At 38.1% G+C, this 24,496-nt stretch overlaps 2 protein-coding genes across 2 annotated transcripts; one reads left to right on the top strand and one right to left on the bottom strand.

The window, feature by feature from the left end:
• Positions 1 to 4,782: 4,782 nt before the first annotated feature.
• On the bottom strand, positions 4,783 to 9,029 carry ERH (ERH mRNA splicing and mitosis factor). Its single transcript, XM_075191863.1, has 4 exons — positions 8,923 to 9,029; positions 7,419 to 7,506; positions 6,496 to 6,616; positions 4,783 to 5,289 (listed from the first exon to the last, which is right to left on the bottom strand). The coding sequence occupies exons 1-4, from the start codon at positions 8,923 to 8,925 to the stop codon at positions 5,187 to 5,189; spliced, it is 315 nt and encodes a 104-aa protein (XP_075047964.1). The 5' UTR covers positions 8,926 to 9,029; the 3' UTR covers positions 4,783 to 5,186.
• Positions 9,030 to 9,183: 154 nt separating this feature from the next.
• Positions 9,184 to 23,163, top strand: SLC39A9 (solute carrier family 39 member 9). Its single transcript, XM_075193054.1, has 8 exons — positions 9,184 to 9,381; positions 12,286 to 12,407; positions 15,034 to 15,142; positions 17,182 to 17,367; positions 17,439 to 17,507; positions 17,623 to 17,708; positions 19,266 to 19,400; positions 20,658 to 23,163. Exons 2-8 carry the CDS (start codon positions 12,312 to 12,314, stop codon positions 20,886 to 20,888), a joined length of 912 nt encoding a protein of 303 aa, XP_075049155.1. The 5' UTR covers positions 9,184 to 9,381; positions 12,286 to 12,311; the 3' UTR covers positions 20,889 to 23,163.
• The last annotated feature ends 1,333 nt before the right edge of the window (positions 23,164 to 24,496 follow it).

Below are 24,496 nucleotides of genomic sequence, written 5' to 3' on the forward strand. Positions count from 1 at the left end.
AAAAGAGCTGGACATGCTGACAGATGTCATAGCTGGTTCCCTGCTACATACAATACTTGTGTAAACCCCACTGTGCAGTCAAGTAGAGAACTATTATTCTTACGTAGCCCCTTTTTTATGGGACCTAAGAGACCTTGGGTATTGGTGGGATTACATAGACTAGACTGAAAAGCCAATTTGATGTTAAGACATTCTGTCTCTTCTTTTTGGCCTGTGTATCTGGAAAATAACCTCCTCACCTTGGTGTTCTCCCCTGTCACCATCTGGTCTATTTGGGGTGACCCCCATTTCTCTGTTATCTTGTTGAATACCTGATTACTTAACATCTGCTCTGCTGGATGCAGAATATGGCGACTGAGGAAAACCGCTGTAAATTGTTGGTCCGGCTATGTGCATTGCTGACAGCCATTCTAAATTGCTTTCTGCTGATGTTAACAGGGGCCTTACTGTCTGCATCATAACCTATAAGGTGGATTTTTCCATCTACCACCATCCTTGTGCAATAGGCACCTGTTGTAGTGAAAATTAGACTAGTCACTATTGAATACCTGCCTCTTCCTAAAGGTGCAGTCTGTGGACCACCTCTGTAAGTCCAGTCTAACAATGCTACATTTCCTCAAATGCCCTTCCTTAAATAACACAAGGCTCCATTTATACAATAACTACTAAAGAGTGTAGTGTAAAGGTGGGCACCGCTCCCTGGAATGTACTCATGAATGTACATGCCACCGGACAGTTCAGGAGCCAAGTAATTTCCCACCGCCTGACAGCGGTATCACAGCACACAAAACTGAAACCTTTATATATTAAAAAAAAACAAAAAAAAACACCATCTGCCTGACTTTGCATAAGGACATGAAAATAAGGCCCCTTATCTCTCCTTTTGCCATATGTACCTTCCAGAAGTGTCTTCTTTTTCTGTCCTGACTAAAAAAAACAGTAGGTATTAGCCCTATTGTTGTGTGCGTATATTTTGTTACAAAAATAAACCTTGATTGCAAAATATAGTGTGAGTGGGGAGTCCTAAAACAATCAGTATTCTAAATACATGATAGGCTATATCAGAGGGAGGTGAGGGTGGCGGGAGTATCTTCTAAAAGGGCTAGAATCATGGGATCCAAGGGGTTTACTATTTGAATAAATGCTTTGGTTGACATATCCTTACAGTTGCAATATCTAATCACCTGACAAAAGCAGTACAGGTGTACAGTCTCCGCCTTTCTCTCGGACATTAACATTGACTAGTTTCTGAACTGGAGACCAAGTCAACAGTATTGACTAATTTACACAAGCACTTTAATAAGAGAAAGATTTGGAGATTCCTCTCCACCTACTGTCTTGCTTTAAATTTATTCCCCACAAAGGCAATGTCCCAGTAGACTGCTGGTCATAGGTCAGTTCATTTGATCTTCTTTCAAAGGAGGGGGCAACTCACTCCAACTGCATATGTGTTTTCCCACCAAATAACTGGTTTAAACTGACCCATAAGAAGAGTGCTTTTGAGTATTAATCTCATATTGCTCATAACTAAGGACTTCATTTAGGGTCAAGTACAAATTGAACTTACTTGGAGTTGCACGTATCTTAAGATTTTATATTTTTTTTTAATGTGTGTTAAACAAATATCAAAAAAATAAATAAGAACCCCTGCATGTATTAAGCAGCCGTGCTCATTGTCTGGACTAGTTACAGATGCCACCCACACAGCACCAGGCTATTACAGTGTGGAGTCTCTCTCATGGTGAGAATCGGACCTAGCCTGTTCAGCCCCAGGGAATAGGGGACACAGAATTAATATGCCTCCAATCCCCAAGGAAAAACATGATAAGACTGGGGCTTATCCAAACACACCTGGGCAGTGGGCGATAATGTAAAAATTTAAAAAAATGTTTAAATATGTGGCACTACTAGCCCTGGCAGTCAAACTGCTGAGGCATGCTGGCACTTGGGTATGCTGGTGCTTGCCAAACTACAAGTACTTTAAGACTGCGAGTGTTTGCTGGGACCAGTAGTGCAAAATATTAAAATTGTTACCAGAGCATACAGGCCTGTTGAGCCACATTGCAAATTACTGAAAAAGAAAAACCAAACCCACACGTCCCTTATTAAAATTCCCTTATTTGAATAAAGATACACCCAATCCCTCAGTTTCCTTATGACTTGGTGTCGAAATCTATAGTAATCCAATTATTAAAGCTCAAAAAATATCCTGTTAGACGAACAAATTGCTCCTACCGTAGCCGCAACGCAGAAGGCAGGTCAATATGATAAACCATGAACCCTGCACTGAGTATTTAGTCAATGAATATGCCAGAAGGAACCACAACATGAAAGTACTGGCAATATCATTATCTATCTATTTATATAGTGCCACCAATTCCGCAGCGCTGTACAGAGAACTCACTCACTTCAGTCTCTGCCCCATTGGAGCTTACAATCTAAATTCCCTAACATGCGCACACACACAGAGAGAGATAAAAGTCAATTTAATAGCAACCAATTAACCTACTAGTATGTTTTTGGCATGTGGGACGAAATGGGAGCACCCGGGGAAGCCCACGCAAACACGGGGAGAACATACAAACTCCATACAGATAAGGCCATGGTCGGGAATCGAACTCGTGAGGCAGAAGTGCCAACCACTATACTTATACAAAATAAAGCAAATAAAATCTATAATTAAAATGAAAAACCCACTTGATTTAACAGACTTAAATATGTGAGAGCGATCTTCACCTGGTAAAGAGAGAAATATGCAGTTTAAACAACATTCTCAGGGAAACAGTTTCCAAACCATAATTAACACACTTTCTGAATAAGCAGTTAATTTAAAAGTATGCAAGCTGAGTAATACTACGGTGCTGATGAGACCCAAACTGCGGAGTTATTAGCTGGAAGTCAAGTAACCAACACTGTCAGACCTCTGTACGATCCACAATAAATATAATTATATATATATATATATATATATATATATACACACACACACAATTTAGTGACCTTTGGATATCAGCTTCCGATTGTCAGCGGATCGAAAACAAAATAAATATTTTTTGCACGTGTGGGCTCCTCCTTGCGAAGTCCAAGTCCTGTAAGCCAAGCTAGCGTCCATGTGGTGGAATACTTCTTGTGCTTTACTGGACTTTCTGACGCATTTCGTCTCTGAGACTTTTTTAAATATCAGCGCCAGGATTTATGCAAACATTCGTTATTTGTTTGCAGATTTGTCAGGGACCTTTCTACAAGTAATCAATCAAGAGTGGCTTTGCTCCAATTGACCAGAGCTTGCCAATTTGCAATCATGACTACATGTGGGGTATCAACGAACCTCAGATACATTGCCCAGTCAGATAGGCTCTCACATGCTAGTCAATCAAACCAAAGTCGCCGATTGGTTTCTTGCAGACAGGCCCATGGACTGTCATCTGCAAATTGCTGCCTGTTAAGAGTAACTTGTACGTCGTATGGAAGGGACTTCTTTTCAACCATTGGCTTATGAAAAAAAGAAGGAAAGGAAGGCAGGAAGAGGATGATCCCAAAGAATTTAGGAGTGCAATAAAGATTAAAGCAAGAGATTGGGTGAGTTTATTTTAAAAAAGAATTTTGATATAGTGGGTTTTTTTTTAACAGTAAGGGAGTGACATCTTTCACTCATTTTCAAATATATACACAAGCGTAGGAATTTAGTAAATTAATAGACAAGTCAGTTTTAAGAAGTGTATTACAGATCTGTGGTTTTCCATTGTTACCTGATTAGAGAAGACATTTTTTGCTAAAAAACAGAAAAGTGACTATGAAGTAACGGCATTAAGCTATGGCAAAGGTTTTTCTTAATGTTGGAAAATTCACTGACTGTGAAGATATTGTATTTATTTCATTCATACGAGTCAGGGGAAGCAGACCCAACCAGGACTAGGAGCATGGGAATTAGTTTTCTATAACGGTCACACAGTTTATTCTCCTCCTATCGGTTTTGATTTTATACACGAAAAAAATAATTCATAGTGCATTTTTACACACCAGAACAAATATATAAGTAGCAATAGAAGTCTATAAAAGAACATGTGCCCAATAGAGCAATGTTTTATAACCTGGATTCACACGTGCTATAACTGGTGTACTTTTTCCTTCATTTCCCTTATAAACTGATGTCACTACATACTGTAAACTACTTCACCTGGAAAGTATTATAAGGTATCAAGTCCTTTAAATATCAACTTTAGAGCATCCTTGGCACAAAACTGGAAGCCCCCAAACTTGCCCTTGTTGAGCAAAGTAGTTGCTAAAGTACAATTTAGTTTCGAGATGGAAACGATGGGTATGCCGTATTCCTCCTCTCCTTCCTCACCTCTGATGAAGTGGTTTGCTTGGCATGTGTATACACCAGATGGTGAGGGGGCAAATGGAGTCCAAGTGGACCCGTTACTCCCCCTTCCCCCGTTTTCACTGAATGAGCCTCCTTCAGAATCCACGTAGACTGGCATATGTAAATGATGCACTGTGAGTGTGACCTCTATATTTTTGACATATATTGGACATATAATGTTGTTAGGTACATTATTACCATGTATTGTTACTCTGTCATTGTGCAATGTGTTCCTCCCCACTATGTACCACCCCTTCCCTTCTCTTTGTTTTGGCCTTCCCAACCCCCCTCCCTTCTTTACTTTTCTGTACCCCTTAAATTTTGAATGAAATACTATTGAAGTTAAATATCAACTTTAGTGATATGATTAAAAAAAAAAAAAAAAAAGGAAAGCGAAAACAAACCACAGAACAAACTTTAACTACCAAGTCATCTTTTATTTCATTTCACTAAAATTTTAAATTTGGGGCATAATTAACCCAGCCCCCCCACAAAACAAAATAAGAAAAACAAACAAAAAACAAAAAAGGTAGGCTCTGAGAATTGTTGCATAATCCATCAATACCTCACTGGCACAGTTGGACTTGTTAAAGATTCATAGGGGCACAAGTGTACAACCAAAAAGTCAGTATTTTACTTTTGCTTGTCAGTTCAAACCAAAATTTAATAGAAAAAGAAAGAAGGCTTTCAACATATGACCTTTTCCATATTGATCTAAAACACTGTCCCTTATGGCAATAAACAAAACACAAAACCACTATATTACAAAATAAAACTCCCTCTACTGCCCGCTGTACATATGCGCATCTCCCGCAGCGTTTTATTTGCCTGCTTGCTGAGCCTGCCGACGGAGCAGTACATAAATCTTCTCTTTTATCCAATCTTTGTTGTAGGGCTGATAAGTCTGAGTGTCTGCACGGTACCTGTTGAAGATAGATAGAAGGATTTTCATTAGAACGGAAAATCAATCATAAAAATATATATATATAAAATATATATATATATATATTTATGTGCTTTGAGTCAACTGCCTGACCATTGTGAAGGTCCTTGGAAAATTTTAAAAATACATAGGGAAAGGTGGATGGTTTGCACAACAGCAGCACACAATGTGATAGCTGTAGTACATGTCCATTCATATAATGCAAAATGTCAATCAGTATAAGGCTACAATGGGGTTAAATGAAGCTGAAAATCAGGGTGATTGAAAGCACATTTTTCCTACATTACAACAATTTAAGACTCTTGAGCAAAGCTTAATAAAAAAAAAACCAACAAATATCAACTCGGCTTTAATTTATCTGCCTTTCCTTATTGGATGATGAGATTATAGGAGCATCACAGATCCTTCCCAGCGCCTGGCATTTTTTGTTTAAAGCAACTTATCTGCGACATTTATTTGTGAGGACCGCAAATTATTAAAGCATGAAACAGGAACTCATCACACTTCCAGCTAGGTTTACAATAGGCCAAGGAGGCTGATAGAGATGTATTATGACAATATAAAGAATTGCTGCAACATTTTATCACTTTCCTTGGCACAGCTACATTTTCACTGGTTGGCAGATAGCGTTGTTGCTATACAAGAACAGATTTAGTCATATTTCTGGATACAATACCACCATCTAAACGGGCGGCAGCAGCCCATCTGACTAGAGCAATCCCCCCCTCCCCTCCCAATGGCCCTCTTTCCTATCAATTAGAATGTCTCAGGGTAAAGACTATAGGCCTGATTCATTAAGGAAAGTAAAGCAAAATAAGCAGTAAATTTTCTCCTGGACAAACCATGTTAGAATGCAAGGGGTGCAAATTAGTTTATTATTTTGCACTGGCTGTTTATTCATCTAGCACACAAATACTTGATAGCTTATTTTTACACTGAAATTTAAAGTTGATCTAGGACATGCCCTAACCCAACTATAAATCTGTCCCCACATTTTAAAGTTACCTTCCCCTCCAATGCAACATAGTTTTGCCAAGATGCAAAGTTGCACAAAGTTAAAGTGACTACAGTGTTGCCCATCACTTGTCTACAACTTACATTATTTTATTCAACAGTAAATAGCAAACACACATTTAACGATGACCTGGCAGGTTAAAAATAATGAACACAAACTTGCAACACTTACACCAGACAGCTAAGATCTGCTAGGTCATCGATGAAGTCAAACAGCTGACTGATATCATACGTGATGGAGGGACTGTTGGGATTCATTCTCTTTAAGTGTTCTTCATACATCTTACACACTCCTGCACAGAAAGGGAAAGGATATTATAGACCATTCTGAGTTTGGAATCACTACGGGTATTTAGTTTCATTTCACACACAATGAGTTCCTCTATCCCGGTAACAAGATACAACTTGAAATCCAATATTTATAACACATGTTACAAGACATACCGTGCTTTAAACAAAAGACAAACGGTGCACACTGAAGCAGATACAGGCAACACCACTATACAAATACAATCTATATAAAACATTTCATGTACAGTTTGTTACTATACTAATGTTCTTCATCTCATGATATTTTACATATTCACTTATTAATAGTTCTTCTAAAACAAACTACAGCTGTGATGGTGACTATGGAATTATGGGCAGGGAATACAAACCACGCAGCCTTGTTTCTTTACATAGTCACAAAACTGCTCAGTCATTTTGTATAATTTTCAATTTACGGAACAAGATAAAATACTCTGAAACTACTTTTTTCAAAGAGTGGAATTGGTACATATATCTGCCATCACGAGTGCCTAGTGCATCTGTATTCATCCAAATTAAACCAGGTATATCTATTTGTTCTGACAACTTGTACCCATTTTTTTTTTTAAAAAAAAAACAATATTAAACAAGCGTTTGTTTGGATATGGAGCCCACTTCAAAACAAAAAAATATTTTGTTGAAAGACAACTCAGCATGTAGGTGGGCCCCTAAGAAACTGTTAAAGAGACTAGTGTAGTGATTTTGACATGCGACTAACCATGTGTCAAAACCAGTTGATTATGATATTTATCTAGGCAGACATGTGAAATCGAGTTTATTACATACCTTCCATACATTCATTGACAGATTCATAATCTGCATATGTTCTTCCTTCAGGTCTCTTTGTAGGCTGGACAAGCAAGATTGTGTGAGACTGGAAGACAGAATGATAAGGATTACCAGTTACAATCATCATCGCATAACCAGGTTAAACATTTTAAAAATGGTGTTAACAACTAGTATCATGCCCACCATTAAAGAGTAGAGAAATTAAACTAAGTTGAGAATGGTGAGTTCAACCCACAAAATATGAGAAAACAAAACAGATATAATTGAAAGTAAATAAATTGTTCACCCAGCTAAATACAAAATATAGCCATATACAAGTCAATACATACAATCATACTTAAAGGGATGTACACATTTGAAAATATTCCCTTAAGATAAATATATTACCAATTAATGGCCCTTATTAAATATAATAAGGTACCATTACTCTGTTTTTCACTGACATCAAGCATCACTGATGTTTCACAATGAATGGCAGTAGTTCCAACCTCTACTGAAACACTTAATTCACTTGTGATATTTTTAACATGATACATGGGCTCTACAGGGGCCGCAAGGTAGCCACAGCGGCAGCAGCTAATAATGATCTAGTGCAGATTACTACAGACCCAATACCAACTCATCACTTTAAGAAGGAACACCTGTGATTTACACCAATTATGTGGCTGTTTTAAGGACCAGGTGGTGTATTTATCTGACTTCTACATTTCATCTACCCTGGTTTAAATCAGTCACAAAACCTGTTTAAGTCATATGTGTTCCTTACTAAAGGGATGAGTTGGTAATTGATCTGAGCTCCTGTTGTAAACAGACAAAGAAGCAGGGCCCTCTCCAATCCAGCCGTTTCTGCACCCACAGATGCTTGTTAGTTATACACCTCGTCTAGCTTGCTTTATGCTCAACATCTTGCTATTGTTGCACATATACTTATTGCATATCTGCATATCAGGTGTTTTGCCTATTTGTTCTCTACATCTTTGTAATATGCTGTATGTCCAGACTGTACAACGCAAAAAAATGTTAAGGCCATATAAACAATAAGATATGCCATATCACATTTCAGTATAGGCCACAATAAAGTGTGCCTGCATAGCATAATACATTATGTGATGGAAGCCAGGCGTAAGCTTACAGCCATAACCCAGACAAGGCCTGCAGCAGTTGGCAGCTCAGCTCACAGTGATAAGCCTAATATCGGCCTTGTAGTGCTTTAAAGAATGCTTTAAAAATAAGGCGAGAAAATAGGAAACACGTAGTACAATCATACAAGCAGCTCATTAGATCCCAGATGCGTCTCTGCAGATGGTGTATATAGTACACGGGCCATATCGCTACGCACATCGGTCTGAAGATCCCGCTCATGACGGGCGACCAACCGCCATAGTCTCATAGAAACCACTGATAACGACGCGCATGGTGGCCTGGCTGCATGTTATCCCCGCAATACTCCGCTCCCCACAAAACTACCGCACCCTCATTATACTGTACCACTCACACTCACCATTTTCAGATCCTGCACACACCACAGATCAACCGTAAATCAGCCAGGAAGCGTCCACACAGGGTTCCGGCGGAAGTAAGGTCATACGCATTCCCGTACATCCGGAAATGAGGTCATACGCAGCAACGCTTCCAGGAAGTTTGAATAAACGTAACGCTGTCTGTGAATCATCTCGCTGCAAATGGAACCGCCCCTTGCGTAACGTCACATGTCCATACTGCCCTCCCCACTGAGCCCGCCCCTTGTCACACCGTACGTTACGTAACCCGGAAGAACTGTGAATGGTGACACCATGGCAGCGAGAGTCCCGGAAAAAGCAAGATGGCCGGCTGTGTGTGTGTTACCCGCTGAGGCCTTGTGACAGCTGTCCAGCCGCCTGCACTGATCAGGACATCGCGGGACACAGCCTATAACACTGAGATATTCCGTATACTCTGAGGACGGGAACTGTGATCTAGTGTGAGTCTACTAATTACACTTAAGCTGTTCTTATCACTGTTATCTCTAGCTCATCCTGCTTCTTATCACAATACTATAGAGTACACATTGCAGTATAATAACATTACCTTGTTATTGTGTGGGTCCCTGCACACGTGAGTTATTAATGTTATTGTTGTGTAACTCTCATTATCATTGGCTCTATACTCAGCCCTGTTATTCTATTACTTTAACACTTCTGCTGTGACAGCACCAGGGCAGCATTTCCTGTGGAAAAACTTTGAGGCTGAAGTTACTTCTTATTCATGCTCCAGGTTCTTATTTGGAAAACCTTATTTTTAAAGAATTAAAGCAAGTTGAATCACTGATTTAACATTAGATTAACACTAAATGGTGTCCCTTACACAAATTGAAATTGTATTTAGCTTGACCCAACATGGGTTATTAAATCAAGTGGAAAAGTGGGCGCACACACAATATGTTATAATTTTGAATAAGTAGCTGTAGTTTTGCATGGGATAAAATCTGTTGGGCCACACATTTGATAGTGGGAATCAACAGAGGGTGATCAGTTACATATAATACACTTGTTTTTTTGCCTGTCCTAACAAGGTGTTGGGCATGAAATCAGGTGGCAAAGTGGGTACTGATATTATTTTGATTAAGTAGTTGAAGTCCCCCCAAGTAACAAACACGTGGCTACTGAAACTCAGAGAATTTACCTTTCTCTTCACTTCAACAATGGCTGTTCCCGCCGGCAACTGCACCCTTGCTTTTGTAAAGGAGGAGGGTTCATCTCTGCCCTGAAGGTTTACTCCCCTGAAGCTGTGATGCAACCGAGAGTCTCGCTGATGTTTTCATATGAAATGTCAGTGCAGCGCGACTCTCGGTGGAGTGCCCAACAAACAAAGTGTGGGGAGAACACTGGACATTATGGAACTGTTATTACAGAAAAAAATTAACACCCCCTCCTTATATAATTTTTCAATACAATTTGCATTTTATTATTAAAGGTAAGGGGCAATCATTTTTTTGTCAACTGTTTATGGTTAGAAGGTTCCAACTCCACAAATAAACATATGCAAGATATGAATTATACAATTCTTACATATCAATTTGTAACATAAACACAAAAGATTATAATACAAGTAAGTCTTTGTGCTGTCAAATTGGTAAATATAAACAACAATGTTTGGAACTAATTTACGATACATTATTATTTTAATAGGCATCGCTTATTTATAAATTGATAAATTGATTATAGTCACAAACAGATTTATAAGGTGGTTCTACCAGATAATATTTGCAAGTTGTACCATGGTGTAAGCTCAGGAGATTTTGTGATGAGATGGTTTGTGTGCGGTGATAGTGTAGTCATTTTTTAATTCATATTTTCTAATTGCTGATAAGATAAGAACATTTTGTTCTTCAACATTTAAACTTACAAGATTCAAAACAACGCCAATGTGTTTTTTACAATGCATGAACAGTTTCCACAAATATGAAAACTGACGAGACCTGAGCTTGTCAAGAGTATGGTGTAAGAGCGCAGCTGCTGTCCTTTCAAATTCACTTTATAGATGCCTGCTGAATTCTCACTTTCAAAAAATACATTAACTGCATGCTTATTTTTCCACCAGAATACCACAGAAAGTTAAATTACACATGTAATTGTTTTTTTTAATAAAATCTTACTTGGAGTATTAATTTAAGGATATCTTTTTGGAGTTACACTCCTGGCATGAAAAAAGTAGCAAAAGCATTGTTAAGTGTCTTTTGGTCCTATTTATTTTCTGAGGCCTATTTGTTCCAAAAATAGAATCTAAGGGGGGTATTCAATTGACGGCGGGATCACCGAAAACCCTGCGCTCGAAAAATATTACCGTTAATACAGTAATCCTGTGTGTAAATACCGTTAATACGGTAATTTACTCGCTGGATTTCAGCTCGCAGCTCAGGGAGCTGCGTGCTGAAATCCAGCGAGATATTACCGGTAATATTTTTCGAGCGCGGGGTTTTCGGCGATCCTGCCGTCAATTGAATACCCCCCTAAAAGTCACTTGGTTAACTCAGTTTTTTCATTATAGGGTGAAATGCATCTGGGTTTCCATTATAAAGAAAAGAATGGCATTCATCATCCTAGTTTATTTGTAAAGTGCCACAAAACATTGCAGAGCAGGACAGTTGGTATAACAAATCCTACAAAAACATCATACATAGGAACAAGGAAATATGAGGTTGATGGGGAAGGTGCAGACATGAGCATGTCCTGCAAGGCATCTTACAAAAGCAATTGTGCGTGCAGTAAATGCATTGTACTTACAGGGCAATGACCAGTATTTTACTTCCGTTTAGTTTTTATTTACATAGTTGGGGGCTGACTGATTGGCAGATATTGAAATCAATAGTGGCTTCTTGTCGCCAGGAATATATGCTCACAGAAACTTATAAAGACTGTGTTGTACCAAGAAAAAAACCATTACTTTACTGCAGCTTTCGAGTTTCATATAGGAATCCTGCATATATCCCGTTATGTTTACAGCTATGGATCATGCGCTTTTTTTTTTGTGTTACTATATTGTCCAGATTGCATAATTGTCATTGTATCTTACTGAAACCCTACTTTCTTAAAAAAAAAAAACAATAAACTGAAATGTTGTATTGAAATGTTTTTGCTAAATAAAACAATGATTCAAGCAGTGTGTGTGTTGTACAAAAAAAATATCCACCATTTACCTGTAATAGTTGGCACGTGATGAAGGAACCCGCTGCCCCTGAAATGTAGTGCCTCTAGCCTTCCTGGAAGAAACACGTACACCCCTAGGAGTATGTGCAGTGCCTGTTTGTTTTTGTATGTTTTCACAGTCTCTTGCGTTATGATATAATATTTAGTTTTTTTTTTTTTTTTGTTTTTTTATTACAAAGTGGATAATCAAAGGACATTCCCAGCCATGGATGATTTCACCTCTATCAGCCTGTTGTCACTGGCTATGTTGGTGGGCTGTTATGTTTCTGGGATAATTCCATTAGCAGTCAACTTTTCAGAGGTATGGAAAACGGCTTTCTTTGTGTGTTGATTTTACCTGTACAAACCACTTTTAACCCCTCCGGCGTTCTTTAGAAGAACAGGAATGTGAATTTACAACTCAAATATTTTTTTCCGCAACATAAATAAATAAGACCCCTTTGACATTTAAACATAGGTTTGAGTGTGTGTATATGTGTATATATATATATATATATATATATATATATATATATATATATATATATATATATATATATATATATATATATATATATATATATATATATATATATATATATATGTGAATGTATTAGTAGCTGTTTATTCATAAAGTCACCTGTTTTACATGTAGGTTTAGCGATAGTTTAAAACAAGCATATCGATTGAAATCAAGAAGAAATTGATCTACATTCTGTTTTAGAAACAGGAAATGTTCGTTCATATATGGCAATGGAACAAACATTCTTTGTTTAATACAGAGTGCATGTTAATGAAGCTAAATAGCACCCGCAATGCCCTAGTATTGTTTCATATATTGCCAAAGAAGAGTCCAGAAGATCAGGTTTTTTTTTGTGTTTGTAGACATACTGCACCCCAGCTTTGATTGGATGGTTTTCGTATGACAATTTATCTTCGTTTTATTACTTGATTAAAATATTACTACACAAAAAAATTGTGTGTACTGTTTCCATGAAATCTAACACTATTTTGTAATACACTCACACACTGTGGAGGAAGAAGCACTACTTCACTATTACTTTACTATTTGTGATTTAATACAACTTGGTTACTTTTTATGTAATCATATTCTAAATCTAGAATTGTAATGATTGGTTTCTGTGAAATCACACAATGCAACTTTTGGACTCATGTGACTAAAGCATCAAGACATTTATAATCCCCCTTTCTGAGTACTCTGAACTGTCCGCCTTGCTGCCTTACAGTTTGTCATTTGTTGGTCAACATATCCTATTGCATGTCGTGCTTATTTATGTTCCTTGTTTTATAACTTAGACAAGTTATTCTTAAATGTCTACAGGTGAAGTGTTTAATCAGATAAGAGAACAATAGGTCTGGGTTAAACAATTAGCATATGCAGATCTAATAATATCAACCTTTTCATGTTTAGCCAACAAGGTCCGTGTTCTACAGTTTCCCTGGTTTACACTCTGAGGGGTAAATTATCAAGCTATGCGTTTTCAACAGGTTTGACAAGTGGGGATGTTGCCAATAGCAACCAATCAGATTCTAGCTATCAGTTTTGCTATGAAACAAACCCAGGCAAATGCCATTATTTAAATAGTTTCTTTTCTTACATACTGAACTAATGTTAATGTAAATTAAGCTTATTAATTCTGTAGGTGTTTGTGTCATAAGTCATGTTTTGAATAACATCCACGAGGCATCTGCTCCATATGAATTGATATGCTGCTTTTTTATGAGTATTTGTTCAGCTCACATACAGACTATTTTCACTGTGTAAAGTCAACAAGTGCACCTTAAAAGGATTGAACAAGTAAGAATAGAAATGCGATGGTAAATATGACTATATCAAGAATAGCACATTAAGCAAATAAATCCTTTTCTAGTGCTTCGCATATGCCATTTCATAGCTTGTTGCATGTATACACCACCTAAGTTTATTTTTAAATGCAAAAAACATTATTTCTTTTCAGAGCATCATCCCGTATAACCATTTTGCAGGGAACTACTTATACTACTGTTTTCAGAAATCTGATTCAATCTCAAAATGCAATATGTAATTAATGTTGCTCTGCACAATTCAATTTAGCCAGAACATAATGCCTGAGGTACAGAGCAGACTCATTTGTTTGACATCTTGCTTGCACAGTGTTTTTCTGTGGACTACAGGTAGCAAAGCACGAGCTGCCTCTCTATTATCTTCCGAAGATGCATACCTGCATATTCCATAAAATACCGTCATCCCCCAAACCAGTCGTGTGAGATAATAGCCTTTAGCACATCTCTTCATCATTTAGAGTTATAGGGAGAAGACTGAGTGTGAGGTACTTAATCATGAAATAACTACCACACTTGTCCTAATGTTAAGATTCAGCATTCTCCGAACAAATGGAACTTGCTGACTTTACACTGAAGCCATTTAATAGGTCAAACATTGAAAGAGATTTTTTTTTTTTACAGGTTTAATTTTAAGGGACATTATCGAGAACTTAACTTTTCTTTAATGGTTTGCTGATGCCCTCTAGCTTCCTTTGTGGGTTTTTTTTTCCACCATTGCATTTAGAAGATCAAGGCAGTGTTGTTTATATGTGCATTTAAATTAGTTGTACCTACAAACCGTTTTTTGCCTTTCTCTATAGCTGTCAAATGAAACCCATCTGCCTAGATTATATAAGGTCATTAATGAAAAATGTGGAAGGGATCCAGAAAGGTTGTTTCATTAGGGCATCTATATACCAGTTAGCATTGTCTGAATGTGGAAAACAATTAGGTTACTGAATAGGCTGAATTGGAAATATTTGTGTTTGTCGAGGTCCTTGAGTCCATACTCTACATTTTTACTAATTATTTATTTTATTTTTCTATGAATGTTTCATGTACATTAATGAGGCAAGTGATGAATTTCCTTAGACTCACTCCCTGTTATGTCCTGGTTTCTGTAGGAGCGTTTAAAACTGGTGACAGTGCTGGGTGCAGGACTGCTATGTGGAACTGCACTAGCTGTCATTGTACCTGAAGGTGTCCATGCCCTCTATGAAGAAGTACTGGAAGGTTGGTGTGATTTAATTACATCCCATAAGTTTTGTCTAATTATGGCTGATTATGCAAATTGCTGCCCAGATCTGGTTGACTGCCTGCTGCACCATTCAAGGAAGCATAGGGCCGTCTTCAGCTGGCTCACCCCCCTCACCCAGATAATTTTCTCTTGTTTGCAATAAACACACTTTGTCTAATAGAAATGTTTTATTCCTATACCCAGCGCCTCAACATTTTGTTAATCCAAACTCACCTGTGTGGCGGTGCAGCAGATTATCTTCTCCCTATGGACTATATTCCTGTGCTCTAATTTTTGTTGCTTTAATGATGTTCATAGTCCACTACTGATACTATTTTTTTTTTTATTATTTTTTTTTAAAGTTTAAGCAATGGTATTTAATACCAAAATAAAATTTTAAACAAACTTTGAAACGTTTAGTATACACTGTAAGTACGAGGCTGTGTAAGTCTTTGTAACATTATTTCAATTCATTTTGCATTAACAAGAGCTTCTTGAGACCATCCTCTTTCATTTCTGAAAAAATCAGATAAATGGAATTATTTATCAAGGGACGTTTTTAAAAAAAAAAAAAAAATCAGACTTTCAGCGATGTTCACCAAGCCAGTGTGTATATCTATATCTCCTCCTCTACAAGAGCAAAGAGTCTTTCTATGGCAGGATAGTCTCTTATCTATTCTTTGCTTTTAGTACATGTCTAAGACTAGTTATACACTGAAGAATTTTTCAACCGACGTGTTATCTCAAATGATTGTACCTACGACTGAAGGTCCGATCAGTCTGGTGATTCATGCGTACACATTGACCCAATTTACCTTCAGATCTGTGCTCTTCATCTGGTCATTCATCTGGTCCTCTAGTCTTCAGAGAATCACAGCATAATATTAATTCATTCATTCTTGTCACATTGTCACACTGATTAAAATGGCCTTATTATAACTATCCACATGTCCTAACGAATTTTGTTGGCTTCTGTGACTCTCAGACGAAACATTCTGTCTTAGAACGAACAAATTAATTATTCCTTCTACAAAACTCTACATTTATTCACCGGGACCTTCATAGCTAGCATCGGCTGAAAGGAGCCCGACTCTGTAAAGTCTATGGAGATCGTGAGCATAATTGGTCGGAAAATATTAAACAGTACGACCAACCAAATGAAACGATGACCGTCACTTTGTAACGACTTTAAATCATCATCATGTCACTACACACACGATATTTAACCAAACAGTCGGATGTCAGCTAATTTGAGGTTTTTCGTGCAATCATTTGGCCAGTATGTACCTAGCCTTGGTTGTATATTTGTATATCTTGATATACTGTATAAAGTAAGTTGTCAAAGCAGATTGACACAACACGCACACACACGCATGCGCCCAGCTCCAGTTGTTTTGTTTTTTTTACCTATCAAAGCACAGTTATGTTGCACACATCTTAGTCCACCCAACACAAACATTAAGCTCTGTTGTTGGATTGAGATTACATTGGCCCTGAGCAACTCCTTACCTTGCATCAAATTCAATTCTTACTGTGCTTCGTTCTAAATCGCCCACTGGCACGCACAGCCCTACAATGACTTATATGGATTACACTGTTGAGACATTTTCAACCCAACTTAGCTATAACAGCAAGCTCCAAACCCTGAGCACATATCTGTTTTCAGCAGGCCTTTATCTAATTAGCCTTTGTCTAATTTATCCGTTTATTACAAAACCGTTTCCATTACCACCTGCATCTTTTACATTAAGAATGTTCCTTCAAGTGTGCACTTTTGCATTTTATATTGCTCCAAGCACCTTCTTGTTGCAATTCCGGTTGAGGTGAATTGTTAAGTCACATCTAGAAGGCAAAATACAATAAATAAATAGAAATACAGATTGTTTACCGCAGATAAAGAGAATTGAACTTGTTTTACTGAACTGTGTTGAATCCCTTTTATTTACTGGAATGGTCCAATCTTGTCTCCCCATACATGCCCTTTTGCACCCCTTTGATAAGCTATGCTGAATTGTAAATATGTTCTATTCTTCAGCAAAACACCATGAAGTAGGGGAAATCCAGAAAGTGAAGGATGCAGAGACTGGGCCTGAATTACCGGCTGTACATGAGCATGATCATTCTAGACTACATGCTTACATTGGCGTCTCACTGGTACTTGGCTTTGTCTTCATGCTACTGGTAGATCAGATTGGAAGCTCTCACATGCACTCTACAGATGGTAAGTGTTGCTGTAATGGGTATGCATATAACCAGTCTCGCCCTAGGCATTTGACTGATTTACTCTCTCAGACCCAGAGGCAGCTCGAGCAGCAAGTTCAAAGATCACCACAACTCTGGGCCTTGTAGTGCATGCTGCAGGTGAGTGGTACCATAATAGGCTCTATATCGGAGCATAGTCCAGAAAGTTAAAATTCGAAAAATCTGCAGCTTTCTATATTGTGCAGCTAATATGTGCCTGTCTTTTGGTATATAGCTGATGGAGTTGCTCTAGGAGCTGCTGCTTCTACATCCCAGACTAGCGTTCAGCTTATTGTATTTGTGGCCATCATGCTGCACAAGGTAAGAGCTTCCGAATGTTCCTTCCTTTTAATAGGAAACATACAGTGTCTACCCAGAAACCCTGAACCACTTGAATGTAGCTTAGCAAGGTTTAGTACTGTCCACTATAGCAGGCTTAGGCACCACGTGGGTCTCCACCGGTGGCATAGCAGCTGTGGCAACCACTACTGGGCACAAAGTGCTGAGGGTCCATCTGTGATTTCTAATATAGCAGTTTATTGCATAAACCAGGTGCGCCAAGGAAACCAACCATGGTAAATAAGTGAATTAAAATAAAAGCAGACGGGCTTCGTCTAAAATGCAAATGGTATATTTTATTATAACCAATATAAATAATAATACATAAAACTTGAATAAGCCACCAACAGGAATAGTATAAAAACTACCTCTAAAGGAGGATATCTTTGTATATAATATTGTGCATATCTGCAAAAGCAGAAATAACAATACATTTAAATAGTAAACATTTATAATAAGGTCTTCAATCTGGAGACTAACTTAGAGATGTTCTTGTAGGAAACAAAGTGTGTGGCCAGTACACAAATACAACAGATAATCAAAGTCCTGAAATATGCGTGGATAAACCAAGGATAACAATAGTGAAAATCAGGACATGACCATAAAGAGTGTAAATAGAGCAGTCTCAGAAACAGCAGCACCTGTAATTAGTGCTAATAGCACCTTCAGATCCAGTTTAGCTATATAATGAATAAGGTGGTGCGTATCATCCACATGTCCCTTATGTCCATAACCTTTCTAGTGCAGGGAGAGGGCATCCATGCTGTTAGGGAGAATCCTTCCCCTATAGAGTTCCAGCAGCTGAGGGAGATGTTGATTGCCCCCATCTGTCCTGCTTCTGTTTGTAAAGAGGTGAAAGAGGACTGATAAGCTCCTTTTGAAAAAGGAATTGTTATCCAATGGTATCTTAACACTAATCCTTGTCCAAACATCTGAGGCATTTCCTCTGCTCAAGGGCTGACTTTCAAAGATAGACAATTTATTGTATGTATGTATTCTAGTGATTGTCCGACCTAAGGGATCCAGTTCATGATATTTGGCTTTCAAACAATATAGATAGTCCTCGTGAATTTAGCCCTGGTATTACGATACACGTTTGCATTTTCTAAATGGTCATATATAAGGAGATGTAAACACTTAATTTACTTTATTTATTTTTTTTGCTTGTCTTAAAATAAATGTCCACCAATAATTAATGTTGAACCCTCCTCCCAGCTGGGAAAATGACTATGGTTCAATGTCTGGAACCGTCACTGTTTGTGTAATACCCCTACTGCCTTCCAGTCAGCGCTCTGTACACATGGTAAGCAGTGATGTGCCACAAGCACTGACATTTAAAATTGCTGTGTTCCCCATGGCAGGAGAATGGGCTACTGCAAGGAAGGGAGGGGATAATTGGAGATTTACTATTATTTACTGTTCATTTCCAAAATCATTGAAAAAATAAATGGAAATAGGACAATTATTCTAACTGTAAGTGTGACGGTGACCTAGTAATCATGTTATGTATTTAATGTATTTTTATGACTCTCTGTATAGGCTCCTGCAGCATTCGGCCTGGTATCCTTCCTAATGCATGCAGGGCTGGAGCGTAACCGCATCCGGAAGCATTTACTTGTGTTTGCTCTGGCTGCCCCTGCCCTATCAATGCTGACATACCTGGGATTAAGCAAGGTTAGTGGATGGATGTGTATGTATAAAATATATATATTCTACATTACTATATGTGAAATTCAGCAAATGAGACGCTGGTGCTGGAAAATAAAAAGGAGTTAGAAACAAGAGGGAGCTTGACGGGTAATTATACAGTCTTATTGCATTGGCTCTTGTGTTAAAGTGCCTCACAGAGCAGAGTGCAGCTTTCTGTCTGGTAACTGAACATCCTCTAACACCGTTATATACAGAGTCACATACATCTACTAACGTGCAGTGATTGGGGCCCAACTCTCACACAGGAAATGGCAGAGAGCAGGTTACACAGGTTTTATGGTTCTCTTTCACCAAAATGGAATGGTGTTGCTGCTGTATCGTCATTCTGTTCTTAATAATAAACACTCCCTCTTTCCCTGCACAATCCTCCCCTCCCTCTCATATTGCATGGGACTAGCTACAGAGCTCTGCTGAATGCCACTGCGTGTCATCCGGTCACCTGGCACTGACCTGTGTTACTACCACAGGGAGAGCAGCCTGCAAGAACAGAGACTGCTGATGGTCCCTGAGCATTAAAGGCTCATTGTGCCACTTTTTTGCCCTGGCAATGATTTATTTTTTATATAACTATAATGTTTTACACAGTACCCATACTCCTGTTCAGATACTGGATATATTTCTCAGTATCTGTTTTTATCCTGTGCGAACAGACATCCATTTCTGTTATTAGTGTCTCTCCCATGCTACAGAACCACAAGTCCCAACACTCCTTGGATATACTCATGTTGCTCCTGGGCAGCTTTCTGCTACGTCACAGCTCCCAGCCCTCACAAGTAGAAAGCCGCACAGGAAGTGGCACAAATCTGTCTTTGCAGCTTACTTTTGGCATGTGCTTATAGTGCACTCTCCCCAGGGCAGAGGGAGCATATGGGCACTTTTCTTCCCCCCCCCCCCTTCTCCCTATTTAGGACATATATAGAGCATAGTGCAAAACAAACTTAATCTAAAGCACAACAGGTCTGTACTTTGATCACTCTGTTGAATTTAAAGTGCTGAAGAACCGATATCCTCCACAAAAGGTATATATCAAACTTGATGAGAAGTACAGAAATAAAATATACATTAGATGTGCACCCAAAAATAATGTATAGCTGTGTGTGTGTATGTGTATGTGTATATATGTATATATATATATATATATATATATATATATATATATATATATATATATATATATATATATATATATATATATAATTTTTTTCTTGTTTTCTCCCACAGAGCAGTAAAGAGGCGCTCTCTGAGGTCAATGCCACTGGCATCGCAATGCTTTTCTCTGCTGGGACATTCCTCTATGTAGCCACGGTCCATGTACTTCCAGAAGTCGGTGGAATGGGACACAACCACAAGGCAGACTCGGGCGCTGCTAAAGGACTGAGCCGCACAGAGGTGGTGGCCTTAGTTTTGGGTTGTTTAATACCCCTGGTTTTATCCATAGGACATCAACACTGAAATGTGGAAAGAAGTAAACGTCTGTTCAGAAACTAATAACACTGGACAAATCCAGGGACACGTTCATGTGAATGCCAGTGTCTCTTAAAGTTAGCTCTTGTCATGTCGGAAATGACTTTAATGGAATTGGAATATCCTGCAGAGGTGGTTTTAATTGTCTTACAATTGAGTGACAGCCAGACTTTCAACCTGTACATATGTGTTGTTTTTTTGGCAATTTTTTAATCATTGGTTTGCTGTTTTATGATACCATGAATTTTCAGGAAAATTTGAGTGATAACAATTGGAAAATGGGTTAACAATTTTTTCTTCCTGGTAATACAGAGAGAGCTCTGTACCCACAACAACAAAGTGAACATTCCTTTTTGTCTGCTTGAAGTTTCCTGATGGTACCAAGAACTCATATGTGAGATAGGAGAACTGTGAGCTTTATGCAGCGGCTTCCTATGTGTAGACTTATCTGCATGCTCATTGTAGCTTGTTATAGCCATCTCCATGCTGTGTTCTGCTGTAAACTAGAGTGTAGATATATAGAGACTCTCCGGCTGAGATTACGTAATTGGCTGCAGAACATCACCAGCTCTAGATTTACATATATAAAGGATTAATATAAATCAAGAGTGTTACAGCTGCAACTTCATTCCTCTTTGGCAGTGGACTCACTCATACAAAAAAAAAAGAACAGATTAAAATGTAAGAACTCCTCTTTCAGTCAACTAATTCAAAGGGAATGCCTGTTCTTTCAGTGGGTATCATGAGAAATAAAACTAAAATAATGTTTAACTGTAACATGGTCTTTAGCACATCTGATGTAGACTGATTATTTTATGACTTCTGTATGTGCCAATGTTCTGATGTGCGATCGGTCTCTAGACTTTACTATAATTACAGTTACTCTGAACAACAGTTTTACGTGCAGAAATTAAAGTTGATGCTTCGCCATTGTTCCTGACAGCTATGGTCCCAAATAAGTACCTTGGTTATGGAATTTTACTGTGCAGTGTTTTGTGGTTGAGTATGTTTGCCTCACCAAAATTCAGTATCCGTTTGCTCGTGAGGAACAATGTAGTATTTTTGGGACAATTTATTTTTCAAATTTACAATTATTTTTTTGGGATGGCAGTTATTGTGCATTCCAATACAATTGTGATCTCTCCCATGTTTTTCTTGTAATAGTTGTTATAATTGATTTTGTTTTCAAACCTTGTCTCTCTGCCCAACATATCCAGAACTGACACCCCATTACTTTTATTTGGCCCTTCCCCATTGATGGATGGAGACAGGAAGGTTATTGGTTACTTATCCAGGCAAGAAACAGTGCTGGCACATTCCATATGTACAATTGTATCTGCTCAAATGTCTTTGTTTGAATAGACCTTTGGATTCCTCACGTGAGAGCCTATGAAATGCAGATTAGACCATGTCATTGGGAGTAATACGGGATTGCAGCTTTTTAGCTGTATGTGTCTTTAGAAGTGAATGTATCGCACAGCGGAGGCAGGCATTTTTTGGGCTGAAGTGCTATGCTTGAGGCACTTGGGGCTTTATGTCTTAGTGGTTTTGCTGCCTCCCAGAGAAATGACAGGCTGAAAAAATGGCTGCTTCCACAGTGGGTAGTCGACAGGTACATTTTAATGACGCCACATAATTTGGTCATTAGATTTCGCCAGACAAAATCTTTTTTTCTTTTTTGCTGCCTCCTGACCTTTTATCTTTTCATTGCTACTCCATTTTTACTTTTGATCTCATATGTTGATTGTCAAAAGAAGCCATTTAAGAATTTTATAACTGTTCATATGTAAAGGATGTGTCCTGTGATATGTTGCATCTCTCTCTCTGCCTGCGTTACTCGTATTTCACCTCAAAGGCAGGACCTGGATTAAAATGCATCAAGTAAAAAGCAAGATTATGAAATCCATGTTTGGTTTCTGTCTGCGTGTATTCTGGATTCTATTGACTTAATAATGTGCAATATTGACTGGCTGTATCCGCTGCTTGTCATTCGAGCCCTGAGGAAGGCAGTGAACTCTTGTGAGTCGCTTTTCAGAAGGACAAATGTGCATTGAAATCTGTAAAAATTCCCTTGGATTGGACTCCCCTTTATGGCTGTCTGTTTCGAGTCAGAAACTCAACATTTTATGTACATGAAATCATTCCAACTTTGACTGCCTTATTTCTTTTTTTTTTCACTTTAATTGTGAATAGTAAATTGATTTTTTTTTTAACTACATTTTATGTATGTTCTTTTAATTGATTAAATGTTAAATCATCTGAATAGGCATCTATTTTATTTTGTTCTGGGGGTGAAGGGTTGATAAACGTTAGGCCTGTGTGCTGAAATTTTGCAGGCCACACAGCAAATTCTGCATTACAAATTGTTTACATTATGTGGTGAGTCAGTTTGCTCAGAAGAAGAAATCTAAAAAAGTGGTTTTACCACAGTCAAACAATTCTTTAAAAAACACCCCAAAGTAGCAGGTCACACCAGCTTTAGGCAGAGGCGAAGGGCTAGATTTACTAAGCTGCTGGTTTGAAAAAGTGGGGATGTTGCCTATAGCAACCAATCGGATTCTAGCTGTCATTTTGTAGAAGGTACTAAATAAATGAAAGCTAGAATCTGATTGGTTGCTATAGGCAACATCCGCACTTTTTCAAACCAGCAGCTTAGTAAATCTAGCCCTAAGTTTGTTTTAGTAGGAAAGAAGAATGTATAAATGTATTTCAATTTAACTCTTACTGAGTGATTCAGTCATCATCCATTTCAGACTCAGAGGCTGTTTGCAGCATCCTTTTTTAATAGGTTTACCGACAGGAAGTCTTTCTCTTTTATTTAGATAATCTCCCAAAACGTGACCAACATATCAATGAATATGACTAATTATCATCCTTTTATGGTGGGCACATGACCGTCATTAACCTTGTTGTGGAATAACATTATGTTTAAAAGCCCTGATTGGTTGGACACAAGTCTGTCCTTTATTGGATATTGCTAGAATTGTAATGGAAGGGACATCGCTCACAAAACAATATTGTATATTATTCAAGGTTAATTAAATTATTTATATTAATGGATAAACTTCTCAAGAAGGCAATAGGATAGAGTGGCTGGAGTGGTTGTAGATATATTTATACGGTAGTACAGTTTGTTCTTTGCAGTGCATGTAATACTGAAGAACATTAACAGGAACCACAGATAATCTGTGTGTGCATTAGTGTATGCGTACCAGAGCAGCAAGTTTTAAACTGGTATCTGAAATCCAACATAAATCACACACCTACAGAACGCAGGGTTTGACCTGCTTATAAATTAACTTTTCCAAGGCAAATTCTCCAGTTCAGTGACTTGCTCATATTACTTTCTAAGCCAAGACATTAATTTAGTGTGCTGCAATTTTTGGCATTGGTACTAACCGTACTTAATGTCAATGTAATAAATTCAGTTGTCCTTTCAAGTTTGTGATCATGTAGAAATTGTAAATGGTTTGCAAACTGTACCTGGAAGTCTGTATAAAAACAGCAGTTTAATGGGCTTATTGTCACGAGCCGCGGCGGTACTCGCAGCCGCCGCGGCTCGCATCCTGTCAGTCCCAGCGTCCCGGCCGTCGCTA

This window comes from Mixophyes fleayi, chromosome 12 (assembly GCF_038048845.1).
Source record: "Mixophyes fleayi isolate aMixFle1 chromosome 12, aMixFle1.hap1, whole genome shotgun sequence".
NCBI lineage: Eukaryota > Metazoa > Chordata > Amphibia > Anura > Limnodynastidae > Mixophyes > Mixophyes fleayi.